Source organism: Ambystoma mexicanum, chromosome 5p (assembly GCF_040938575.1).
Source record: "Ambystoma mexicanum isolate Mex_15411 chromosome 5p, UKY_AmexF1_1, whole genome shotgun sequence".
Classification (NCBI taxonomy): domain Eukaryota; kingdom Metazoa; phylum Chordata; class Amphibia; order Caudata; family Ambystomatidae; genus Ambystoma; species Ambystoma mexicanum.
The window spans coordinates 799,771,404-799,784,299 of record NC_090930.1 but is presented as its reverse complement, the minus strand read 5'-3'; the positions used below and the strand labels follow the sequence as shown (position 1 = coordinate 799,784,299).

General features: G+C 44.1%; 1 protein-coding gene across 7 annotated transcripts in view; it reads left to right on the top strand.

Moving 5' to 3' along the window:
- The window catches only part of PDE1C (phosphodiesterase 1C), a 2,232,090-nt gene that overhangs the window by 1,556,304 nt on the left and 662,890 nt on the right, over nt 1–12,896 (top strand). For all 7 annotated transcript variants that reach the window (XM_069613219.1, XM_069613222.1, XM_069613221.1 and 4 more), the window contains one exon: nt 11,893–12,006. In XM_069613219.1, coding sequence (XP_069469320.1) covers nt 11,893–12,006 — 114 coding nt within the window. The remainder of the gene's footprint in view (nt 1–11,892; nt 12,007–12,896) is intronic.

Here is a 12,896-nt window from a genome sequence, read left to right as displayed (position 1 = left end):
GATGGGTGTTAGTGATCAATAATTACCAAAGCCATGAGAAAGGCGTTACACACTTCCTTTTTATGTCTGTCATATATTTAAGAAATATCTTGGATTGCCGACACGTGTTTCGGTGTGGCATAGCTGGTGCTGTAGATCAGTTCAATCTTATTCACTGGTCTCACTCAATTAGTCAAAGTATTTCATGGGAAGCCCAGCTACGTCTCATCAGGGCAAGCAAAAGTGTGTTCAGATTCCTACAAATCAAAGGAAAGTAACTATTATCACTGATCAGTGGCATCATCTAGATGATGCATTAATCAAAAGAGGGTGAATTGTTCAAAAATTGGGAGGTTTGTAAATTACAAAGAAGGGTTAAATTGACCCAACATGTAATGAATGTTAACATCCAGTGTGGGAGCAAGAGAGGGAGGCAAAGAAGAGGGGAGAAAGAGAGGTCCACCTCAGTCCACCAGCAATGTCCAAAGTCCCCAAATAGAGGTGCGTGTTGTGATGAATCCTGTGGAGTACTCACAGAATCCCTGCCTAAAGTCTCCTCCCAGGTGGCCACAGGAAGGCAGACGCTTTCTGATCATAACCATGGGTGTACTATTCGCCTGGTGAATCACCTGGGAGGAGAAGGCCCCCAAAGGAATAAGGTGAATCCATTAGGAGAGGCGCAGTATTCATCTTCTTTGAAAGGTGAAGTTTCCCTAATGCCAGAATATCTAATAGTGTTCTGTCAAAGTAAGGTTCACAGAGTTCCCAAAGTAAGCTCCCAACGTATTAGTGTTGGAAACCTTTATGGACAAAATGAGAACGATGTATATAACAATCAGAGAATCAATACTGCACTTTCTGATGGTTGTAATCTGTCTTTGGGTATAAGCCACAGGACTAAGGGCCAACCAGTAATTCCCTTAAATTCGTTTATCAAAGGTACATTTAATAAAACCTTTAAAGAGAACATATTGAATAAGGATAAATTAACTCGGGACATAGGGAATCTAACTCCAATAATACCTTGAGTACTGGGATGAGAAAGAGGAGCTCAGAGGCACAGACCTCTAATGGGCAGTCTAATGGATCTGATGACCCACACCTGAGTGGGACATCTGATTATTTAAGACCCCCTCAGGTGCAAATCAAGACAACTCATTAGCTTTGTGAGCAGCAGAAGCAGAGAGAATTTCATGCACATTGTGGCCCTGAGGCTTTTAAATGAAGAGATCATGCAGCAGGAACCAGTGTGGAGGATGACTGTCCCGTGGGAGAGAGGAGCTCTCCCAGGTCTGTGCAGTGCTTTGGTGGATTGCGAGCACCAGAGTATGCTAGGAGTGAAGCAAACTCCCTGCACAGAAGGAGCAAAAACTTGAGGTGTGACCAGAGTGGTCAGCATTTAAATCTCGATGTGGGAAGCAAAGGCTGAACCAGCAGTGGGTCGGAACGGAGTGTAGAGGAAGACCGGTGAGTTGGCCTTTGCGAGGTGACACAGGGGCACTCCGTGACAGACCGCTGCATGGAAATAGACATTTTGAATATTGAACTAATGAATCTAAGTACTGTTGCAATAATTCGTACTTTAAGAGGGGGAAGAACCCCCATTGTCAAAGTAAAGAGGGAGTGATACGTGATCAAGAGAACCAGTATTGCCTAAGCTAAAGGAAGGGGCTAAGACTTTGAAAGGCTTTGTGTCTTGACCTCCCACACCAATCTTCCCAGCTCCTGCCTTCCATAGCACTTTGCATCTGCACATCCTCCACCCTGGAGAATCGCACTTACACCACCCGTGGCCCAGGCCAAGATGCACTCAACATTCCTACCACTTTGTCCATGGCTTTGTGAGGAGCTCGGACACGCCTGCAGTTACCCCCTCTTCCCTCTACTTTCTGCACTTGTACGTTCTGAATACTCACAAGGCATAGTGAGCTCGTCCTTCATCTTCCCACTCTGATAATATTGTTTTTAATGTATTTTCCAGTAAACAGTATGTTCCTATTGTATAAGCACCTAACACAAAGACAATTAATACATAAATAAAATAAATTGATAAAGTAAAGAGGGGCAATACTTAATCAAGAGAACCAGCCTTACCTAAGCCAAAGAGATACCATAAGAAATAAAAGGGAACCATGTTTTCTCAAAGGGAGAAGACAAAATCAGAGACATTAGCAACAATTAATTGATGAAGTAGAAGAAACTCAACAATGGCAGGAAAGAATCCTTCCATATAATAATTATCAAAGGGGAGAGAGGATTAACCTGCATTGCATGTGGCAAACAAGATCTATGAACAAATGGCATCAATGTGTATTATGCCCTAATGAAAGAAGTTCTGAATCATAATGTTGAAAGTTAAAGACTTTTCTGAGTATTGAAGTAGACATCACCACTGAGTACTTGCAGTAGTAGGAGGAGATTTCTACTGGCAGGCGAGTATACCAGGAAAGGGACTTGTTAGTGGTTAGTTCTTGCAGGTTAGTGAACCAGGAAGAAGACATTTAAGTACTAAAGTGTGGTTGAAAGTTGTGGAAAGAAAGTGGCAAAGCCACCATAGTGGGAAGATATGAACTGTGATAAAAAAAACGCATCCTGACAAAAACCTTATTGTGTATAAAGACGGAAGAGACATTGAACCACTAAAGAATGGAAAGATAAAAGTTGGAAGGAAACTGTGTGCTGTATTTGATCCCCGTGTCAAGTGGAAAATGTATGAAATTAACGTTGTGTTTTGATTTATGTGCCAAGTGGAAGATTTACAGAGTGAAGAAAATTTGTGCTGCATTTTTTAACAGACTTTTGATAGTGATAAGAACTTTCTTGACTGGAACTGTAATTTAGGAATCCTGCTTTAATCCTGGCAAAGGTGGATCCAACCCAGATTACAAGGATACCTATTTATAAAGTGAATGATTATTATTTTATTGAGTTTGATCAGCCATTCAATACCTTTATTGTTTTGTTATGTGCATAAGTGTGAGTTACAGAAACCTTTTTAGAATGTTTTCCTTTAGTAATCCTCGTTAAATTAGGGAAAGTGAGGTCTTTTTTCTCACCCTTATTATTTAAATAAAGATGGATACTTTTGATAAAAATCTATCTATCTTGTCTGCCTCGCATTTCTGAACCCTCACAAAGTGCATTCCCTACTGGGGTTCCTCCATATGTTTTGGTAGGTGTGTTCTGGGACTGAGAGGTGTAATAATATTCATACTCATGTGTGTCTAAGGGCTCACAGCCCCATGCCAAAGAACAATGATCACTCATCATCCCAGATGCTGGACGGATAAACTCAGGCGACACTTACATATCATGGAATTACATCTGAGCCCACAATGGGTACATAATGTGTTGGTACATTGGTCTGACTTCCATTCAGCTGTTCTGCAATATAATCACAGAGAGATATAGACAGACTTCAGAAATGTGGTTACGGGTGGCCTGATTAATTCAGCTACATGTGGGTCATCTGCTGTGTGTGTTTGTCTGTGCATAGGTTGATTACCTAATGTGTAGAAACCTCACAGGGGCTGCAATTATAAAGTTTCCTGGCACAAAAGTTTAGCGGATTGTGTGTGCTATTTCTATTTAGGTTTTTAGCTGGAGAAAAAAACGAAAAAGAAGGTCAGTAAGAATATCGAGTGGACCTGCAGTCTAATGCATTTTAAAGACATTGGGCCTCATTACGAGTCCGGCAGTAACCGAGCCGGAAAAAACATCAGGTTACCGCCAGACTCGTATTACCATTCCGCCTCTGTGATTCCCGGAATTACCGGGTCATTATGACCCCGGTGACCCGGGAATTCCAGAGGCAGAATTCTATAAGTCCCTATTCCCATGGAGTCCAATAGGATTCCATGGGAGTGGGGAAGTGGAAACACCGGCACAATGTTGTAATGGTGCCTGTGCTTCCATGTCCGGCTGCAGGCGGGTGATGTTAAACCCGCCAGGTCAGACCTGGCGGGAGTGACACCTCCTCCCTGCAGGACTCTTAATCAGCCGCACCTGGAAGGAACGGTGGTGGCGGATTTACCATCACTGTTCTTTCCGGACCGGCTGACTCGTAATGAGGCCCAATTTCTCTTTAACACACTCGTTTTATCAAATAGCAGTGAGCGACTTACCAACTCTCCTGTACTAATGGAGAGGCTGTGTGTCCTCTCATTAAGCGGTCCTTCCAATCAGTAAGGAGCACCAGGGCAAGCAGAATTGTTGTTGTGTGCTCTGCGTGCTTGCAAAGATCACTAGGCAACCGTTGCCATGGGTCTGCCATGACACGTCCTCATGTCAGCTTGGTCCAGCATCAGGTATTTCTGCAAACCTGGGTGCCATGTTATGGTGGACCCCACGGGCACATAATGGTGCAGGCGGTTATCGGGTCACTTCAATCCTTACAAGCGTGAGTGATGTGGTCTGCCATGTTGTGCTGCCTGAAGTTGCAAACAGTGCATATGCCCCTGATTTTGCCATGTCAAACTTATTCATTGGAATAGTGTACAACAGTATGTAGCATTTAATGAATTGCTAATGCAAATGATACCACTGTTGTTACATACTATGGGAAAAAGTGGTTGAAAAACACCATATTTTCATGCTCTTTTCCGGTAATTAATAAAACAAAATTCTGTTCAATTTAACCATATTCAAGTCACATGGACTGTATATTGGTCTAAAACATAATTCTCATACTAATTCCCAGTCATTAAGGAAAGTTGGTTATGATAAATTTGCAGTGTATGTATATCGATACAGGCAGAGGTGATTCTGTCTCATTAATGGTCTTTTCTCACTGAATCAGTAAGGGAGATTCAGTATGCCTCCCTAGTCTTCAGCATTTTCACAGGGTCACCCCGTCTTTGGGACAAGTCAATTTCTTGATGATTGCCCACCATAGTTCAATGAGATTGTGACCATGTTGTGCAAAATGTTCAGTGATTCTACTAGAGTCTGTCTGTGTCCTAATGCGCAATCAATTCTCTGGTAACCAAATTGAGATTTTCCTGCTGGTTTGTCCAATGAAAATGTTGTTACATGGGCATATCAGTGCATGTACGACATTGCTCGAATTACAATTTGAGGGAAACCTGATATCCCACTTGATATTGTGGTGCATAATATATTTTCTGTCCTCAGTTGAATCACACGCAGTGCAATTCCCACATGGGTAATGACCCCATATTCTTTTTGAGTCCTACATTTTAGATAGAGATATGTCTCCGGGTTCAGTGTACGTTTTCACGAGTTTTCGTCAGCTGTTATTCCCTTGTTTGATGCAAACAACACCCTCTTGTTATTAATGCTGTCTTTGATGATGGACCAATTCTTTTTCATTGTGGCGTTATGTACCTGTTCTATGGGAATCAGTGGTGGGTAACGGCCCGGGGCCTTAGTTAACGGGCCGAGCAAAGTGTCCCGTTCACAGAGCAAAAAGACTCTTCCAAGATGGCCATCATGGCAAGGGAAGGCAGGTACAGAGCCCCTCTTCCCTTTGCATGGCGGCTGTCGGAAGCAGAGCGGAAGGTGCGGCTGTGTCGGGGAGTGCCACCGCAACCAAGATAATGTAAGTGGGGTGGGGGAATTTAAAAAAAAAAAACAAATATGGGGACAGAGGGTGGGGGGAAGATGGCAGCAGGGGGAGACGGCCGTTAGGTGCCATGGAATGGGGGCTTTCACCAGCGGTTCAATGCCGTGTTCCTAACCATCTGATTGGCTGGCTTCCCCCACCAGGGTGGTAATGCTTGATGCAGCGAGTTACTGTGAGCACAGAAAGTAGTCACACAGGTGATCACATTGGTCTGTGTAACCCTCACGTCCCCAGTGAGGAGCCTTTCTCGTTGAAAGCAATTAGCTCTTTTTCTTGCATTGCTGGCAATTTTTCTGGGATTACCCCTCTTTTGCAATTTTTGTTGGAATCTTTCAACATCATTTTGGGACTCAATCGTGTCATTACAGTTCCGTTTATGCATCAGAAATTGACCATAAGGTAAAGATTGTTTTAAGTAAGCAGGATGGAAACTGCCCCAATGTCGTAGAGTATTCCTGTCTGTCTCTTTTGTATAGTTATTATGTTTTAGACGGTTATTGTAATTTCAGATAGTGCGGTTGAGGAACAAAATGCTTGTGTTGTCACATTGTTTTGAAAAGCAAATGTGTGGTGTATGCTTATTTAGCCAGTTCACAAACAAGTGTAATTCTGTACTCCAGCCTTCCCATATCCTGATTACACCGTCTATACATTCTTTCCACAATGGTACCTTGGACTTGTGCTAACTTCTGACATTGTTGATGAAACTACATTCAAACAAGTCCATGAAGAGATTTGATATACTCGGGGCAATTGAAGAAGCCATTTTGGCAGCCTTTATCTGGAGATACAAGTCATTCTTAAAAATAAAGATGTTTCTTGTTAGGGGAATCTCAATGAGTTCCATAAGGAATTCATTCGGAGTCCTGACTGGTTCTTCCATTTGGTCAAGCACATGTTCTATGATATTAAGGGCTTCTCCTTGTGGAATGTTTGTATATAAACTTTCGACATCTAAGGTCACTAGAAGTTGTATCAAAGTTTTGAAAGGCATATCCTCGAGGACCTGAATGATATGATATGATATGATATGATAAGGCATTTGTAACGCGCCTAACACAAGTGTTTCAAGGCGCGACAAGGCAGGGAGGGGGGAACAAGGGGAAGACAGACAACGATCCTACTAGGCCAGGTGTCATTCAGATCGCGCAAGTGCAGTGGGAGGGGAGGGGAGAGCTGCATGGGGAAGGGGGGGGGAAGTGCAGTACAAGGTAAGTAGAATAAATAAATAAAAGGGCCAGCTGGTGGCAAGTGCAAGGTAAGTGCAGAACAAGTGCTGGGAAGGGGGGGCTGTAGGGATACAGAGACAGTCCCGCAGTGCAGGGGTTGCCAGGGAGGCAGTGCAAGTTTAGAGTGGCTGGGCCCAGGACCGAGGTCGGTGAGAGTGGCCCAGTTGCAGATTCAGTGCAGTTTCAGCGAAGAATTAGCAGGGGAGAGGGAGAGAGAAAGCAGAAGCAAAGAGGAAGGTTTTGAGGTGCTTCCGGAACCGGAGATGGTTCTCCTCAAGTTTCAGGGGGGCAGGAAGGCTGTTCCAGAGGGAGGCCCCAGCCGCGGAGAAGAATGATGTGGGTGTTGTCATTTATGCATGGTGGGATAAGGGGCACAAATGGTTTTAAGATGAAATAGACAAAGTTAGAGAGTGGTTCGAAAATAGATCCTATGCCCAAAACAATCGGCCTGTCCGGTATATTGGTCAGGTCTTGTGTATTTTGGGGAGTACATATATGGCTGTCATATGTAGCTGGAATGACCCGGTCTCCCTGTATAAGGTATTCTGACTCTTTCTCTTTGATGCACTTGTGGCCTCCTATGAGTGAGGGCGAAGTCCATGACTGCATCCTCCCCATGAAGACTTCCCTAGCGACGCCTACTCCAGCCTATTGCTGTGGGTTCCAAGTATAGACATCTGGAGGTTTTATTCTTCTTACTGGAGAGGAAAGAAGTTAATGTCCATCCATTTGAACCTTCCTATCACCATTCATTATATATGAGACTGACACATTTAGTGTAGGTCAAGTCCATGAGGATGCCTGATTTACCCACCAGAGTCCTAATAGTACGTTAATTGTATAACTACAGGTATGTAAAGTCGCTTCTGCCGACCACATGGCTATTAAATGCATCTGCTGTAGAGATCAAGGCAACCCCTTTGATGCACTCAGCTAAAGAGTCACATAAAACCTACATTTTGTCTTTAAAAAATGAAAACTCAATGCACAGCTCTGCAATTACCAAGCATGTATGGAACAATCTCTCTATGACAAGTTAATTGAACCGATTATCTTCCGTCTCTTGCTCTTTACACTCTGTCAAGCTACCGCATCACTTCTAGCGGGGACAGGCGTGCAGTCTGGGCCAGGATTTCTACTACTCCAAACAAGGTGCCACTCTGGTACCGCCCTTCCTTTCAAATGCACCTTATTTGGTTTTTTTGGGGACAGAGGGTGCACCCTGGTGCCCATTTTCTGGTGGCACACTAGGAGGCTGATTGCTATTGCCTTATTATAGCACCAGTCGTACACATACGTATTCCAAGTGTTCATAATTGCACACACCTGTGCACGATGCTATGGATTTATGGGTACACCATATCGTGCAAGCGTGGAGATAAAATGCGCCATATCATGCGTCTCTTGAATACATTTGTTTATGTTCCAGCAGTATTTTTTACGGAAAAGTTGATTTTAATTGACATTTGCCTTCTGCCTCATGCAGGGGTGCAGGAGCAATCACTATTTATGTATGTATTTATTTATTAATTAATTTATTTATTTATTTGCATTTTTAAGGCGCACAGCTGCCCTCGGTCATCGTGGCGCTGTTACAGACAGCTCACTTGACAAGGTATAATATTGACATTGGAAGAGGTACAATATTGAGGACACAGTAAAAAAGGATTGGTTAAAGACATTGCTCGTGTTCCAAGGGAACCTATGCTTGCATGCCGTTATGTTGAGGAGCTTCCCGTGACCTCTTAAAGGAGGGGGGTTCGCTCATGGACTGCGCTGGTTTTGCGCTCTATAAGTCCTCACCCCAGGGTGGAGCAATGGCCTGCTCTACCGCTTGCATAGATTCTCAGCGGGGCGGCCCGGTGCGGGACGGTTCAAGGCCATGCACATAGTCATGATTCGTGGGATATGAGGGCAAGAAGTGAGACTCAGATGTTGTCAGTGAGGTTCTTTCTGTGGATGAGAGGTGCTGTAGAATTGTATTATGCATATAGCTTTCATCAAAGTGCTGTACATAGGAAATTTTACAAACAGTTGTTATAACCCAACCCGAGTTGGTACTCATTTATCATCCTTGCAAGGATGAGAGGCTGACTTGGCCTTTCCTGGATGGGATTCAAACCTGCGACCAGCAGATTGCACACAGATCTCAGCAACAAGCGCTCAACCTGCAGAGCTGTCTTACAAGCATATTCTTCAACATAGTATTCCTTGACTTGGCAATGAAGGCTTGTTTTTCGGTTTTCCCATTTTTTGCAGACCTGGATTTCGAGTCTAGCGCTGCCCAGGAACCTGTGATTGCATTGACCCCTCGGGATGTTGAGATTCTCTGCTAGTTAGGCAGTGATTTGGCTGTCATTGCCTTGTACATGAGGCAGCATGTTTGAAAGGTGATGATGGCAGAAGGCAAGATGGGCATTGAGAATCTATCCACATGTGTGTACGAGAGCCAGCTGTGGATTGGCCTTGCTCTTAGCTACTGGCAATGTAAGTGTCCATTTGGTGTTGCTTGGTTTGAGATTTAAGTAGGCTTTGGACAGTGTAACAGTGGCACATTCCTTGAGCTGATGAATGTAGTGGTCCCCACTGCACTCTGCATGCCACAGGGAGGAGCTGTGATCTTGATGGGTTCACCTGTGCCGATTGCTGGCGGGTGCAGCAATACAACACAAACTACTACAAGATTGTACTGTAGAAAGCCATGCATGAAGGAAGGGTGTTGAGTGGGGCATGGTTTTGATGGCAGCAGAGAGGCCATGGAGGAGGAGGCAGGGAAGAATTGTCCATGATGTGAAGGGCAATCGACTGGCTTGTTCAAGTTTAGATTTGTTTTCTTCAGTAGGAGATCTGCTCAGTTTTTAGTTCATCAGGGGCAATGCCTTGGGTTAGCCCGACATGGATTGTGCTAAAAAGCAACATGAGAACATCTCGGGCAAGAATGATCTTGTTTGTGGAAATTGTTGCATTAAGGTCTGGTAAGAAGTTGGCTCGATCTAAGTTGGAGAGAGTTTTGAAAATTGTCTAGCTGTTTTTTTCTCCACACAATGGGATAACAGGGAGAATATGCGTTTGTTTTCTGTTATTGATGTGTTGTTTGAGTGTGTTTATCTTCCCTGTCAGTGATTGATGAATGGGGTTGCATGTTTCTGTGGAGATGAGGTTATGGCATGGTGGGTCCTTGGGTGGATTGATGCATTCCTTGCTTCTGTTAGCTTTGGATGGCCCTAGAGATAATTCTTATTCTCGGGAAATGACATTGTTTTCAGATGTAGGGGATCTTCTTAAGATTGTGGTTTGTGCCAGCACATTCCTTGCCATCTCTGAGACTCTGTGTTTAGCTGGGGGTTGATTGTTTGGATTTTAAAGCTTGTAATTTTAATGGGACAGGTTGGTTTGCAAATTGCTAAATCCATGTATCTTCTTTTGTGCATATTCATATGTCAAGCCCACTATACCGTTATCAATTTCAGAGCTCTTTGTATTTGATCAAGGTTTAAGATTTTCAGTTCATTAGATAAAAACACTTTATTCACGCTTCTCTATCTCAACTCAAGCATTTGTCACAAATCAATTTGTCTCAGCCCGGTTCTTAGGTCAAACATTCAAGGTGGTAGCTAACTCACTGCTGCCAGTGGCCACAAGGATCACATTTAAAACCCTCTGCATCAACCACAAGGCTTTCTGGGGCCTGGGATGACACTATTTTCTAACTTTCTCCCTCTAAATATTTCCCTGCTAGGGGCCTCCACTCTCTCAACTATCTGCTTCCCAAATGCTTCTCCAAGCACAGAGTGGGGGCCAGGTCTCGCTCCTCGGCTGGTGCCTCTCTTTGGAACAGCCTCTCTGCAACTTTCAGACTTAAGCCGATCTCTGTAAGTTCTGTAAACCTCTGAAAACTCTGCTCTTCTCTTCCTCTTTCCCTCTCTCCCTTCCCTGCTAACCACCCCACCGCTGCAGAGATTGGTGGGCTGGTCCTTCGTGAATTTCACAAGTTACCAGGCCCCTGCCCAGTCGACACCGGCACCCCTTCCTCAGCATTGCTGTTGGCCCCCTACCTGTGGCAGTGCATCCAACCCCTGGGGATTCCTCTGCCCCTAGAACCCAGGAAGCCCGGGCCTCCGCCACTGGCACCCCTTGGCACTTCCTTCCAGGGCCCTCACCAGCACTGCCTATACCTTGCTCCCCCCCCACCTTCCCCATCTCCAGCACTCATCTTAACTGCACTTCCGAACGTCCGAATGCTACCAAGCCTACTAGGACCGCGATTGCATATTGACTGTATATTTACTTCCCTTGTCTCCTCCCCACTTTCCTTGTGGCGCCTGGAAACACCATTTTGGTGTATACACGCCAAACAAATGTTCAATAAATAAAAATAAAGGTGAATTAGGGGCAGCTTTGAAATTTGCAGAGAAGCTGATTTTTCGACCAAATTAAATTCCATCCACCCTTCCACTGAGATTTCCGCCATTGGCGTATGCTGCGGTTGTAGCTCCTTTTGTTGGACTTGCAAAAGAATGGCAAGATGATCTGGGACAATAGCTTTCGGCAACGCACCAACCCTTCAGATAAAAGCAGTACTAGATAAGTTATTATGGCACTGTTTACTAGCTGAAGATCAGACTGTGGTTGTTTAGAAGGTACTATAGCAAATATGTGGCTGAAGAGCAGATTGTTCTTATATATATATATATATATATATATATATATATATAGATATATATATATATATATACATATCAAAATCATTGGGTGACCAAGCAGCAATTTCAAAGACAATGAAAGCCATAATCATGAGTTTACAGATACATTTTAGCATTTAGCAATCAATAGCATAGAGTTAAGTATCTACTCCGAGCTTGTATATCTCCTTATTGGATCGCCAGAAGTTCACTATTTCATTTGATAGAATAGGTTGGCTTTGCTAGATCCCGCATGCTAATTCTGCAAAAGGCTAGCTTGGGACTTGCTACTGACCTCCCTTTGCCGGATATAGAAATCTGTGTTCAATGTTTAGTGCTTGCAGCACAGCATGTGTGTGTGTAGTGAGAACTCTTATTGTGCTCCTGCTAATATACTGCCATGTTCTTCTATACCTAGGTTGCGGTGCTTGGTCAAGCAGTTGGAAAGAGGAGAAGCGTCAGTAGCCGATCTCAAAAAGAATTTGGAATATGCAGCGACTGTACTTGAATCCGTGTACATTGATGAAACAAGGTAACACAAACCTACCAATCTATGGGGTGGGGCACAGTGCCCACCAGGCAGATAATATAGACCATGTTAGAGCAGGGTTTCCAATAAGACCTGTGCTGTGTTTTACACATGAACATCACAGCTTTAGTGTTTAAGCTAGATTCAATTGCATATTTATAACCATTATCACACATGTCACAATCACAGAGTATTGATACAATGAGGATTTGTCAAATAACACCACGTGTAAGGCTTTTAATACTGAGAGGGATGTTAACTACTATGAGTTTTGCTGTGTTGTGTGAAATGTTTCATTGGCGGCTCATCCATAATGAGCGAGGGGCACCAACCTGCTGACCCTGTCACCCATTTTGGAGGAGCAGAGGAGTCAGCCCAGCGCTTCTGGGCTGGCTGAACTGTCAAAGGGAAAAACGGTTTCCCTTTGATAGTTCTGGTCCCCAGTAGCACATGCACAATGAGACATGCATGGCCAGGGGCGTTTTGCTTCCCCAGCCTTGCATAGCCCATTAACAATGTTGACTGAGGAACTGCATGTGTGTATGTGACAGAGGTTGCTCCTTTACCTCCCTGCACATACAAACAGAGCAGGCTGGATCAGGGTGCATCACCACCAACGCTTCGGCCCCTGTGTGCATGTGCAGAAATCAGGAAGCTCTTGTTTCCTGATTCCTGTTCATGCTATGTGGGAGCTGCAGGACCGAGGCAGAAAGTACGTTTATATTAATGATTTAAATATGTGTATGAGGCGTCTGTGCTTGTGTTATGAATGTTAATTTGTTGGTGAGTGTTCATGTCAATGAACGAGTGCATGCTGTGTATGAATGTGTGTGTGTGTGTTTGTGCTGGGCCGGGGTGCTGATTTTGGTGAGTGGGGATGGAGGGTTGTGCAA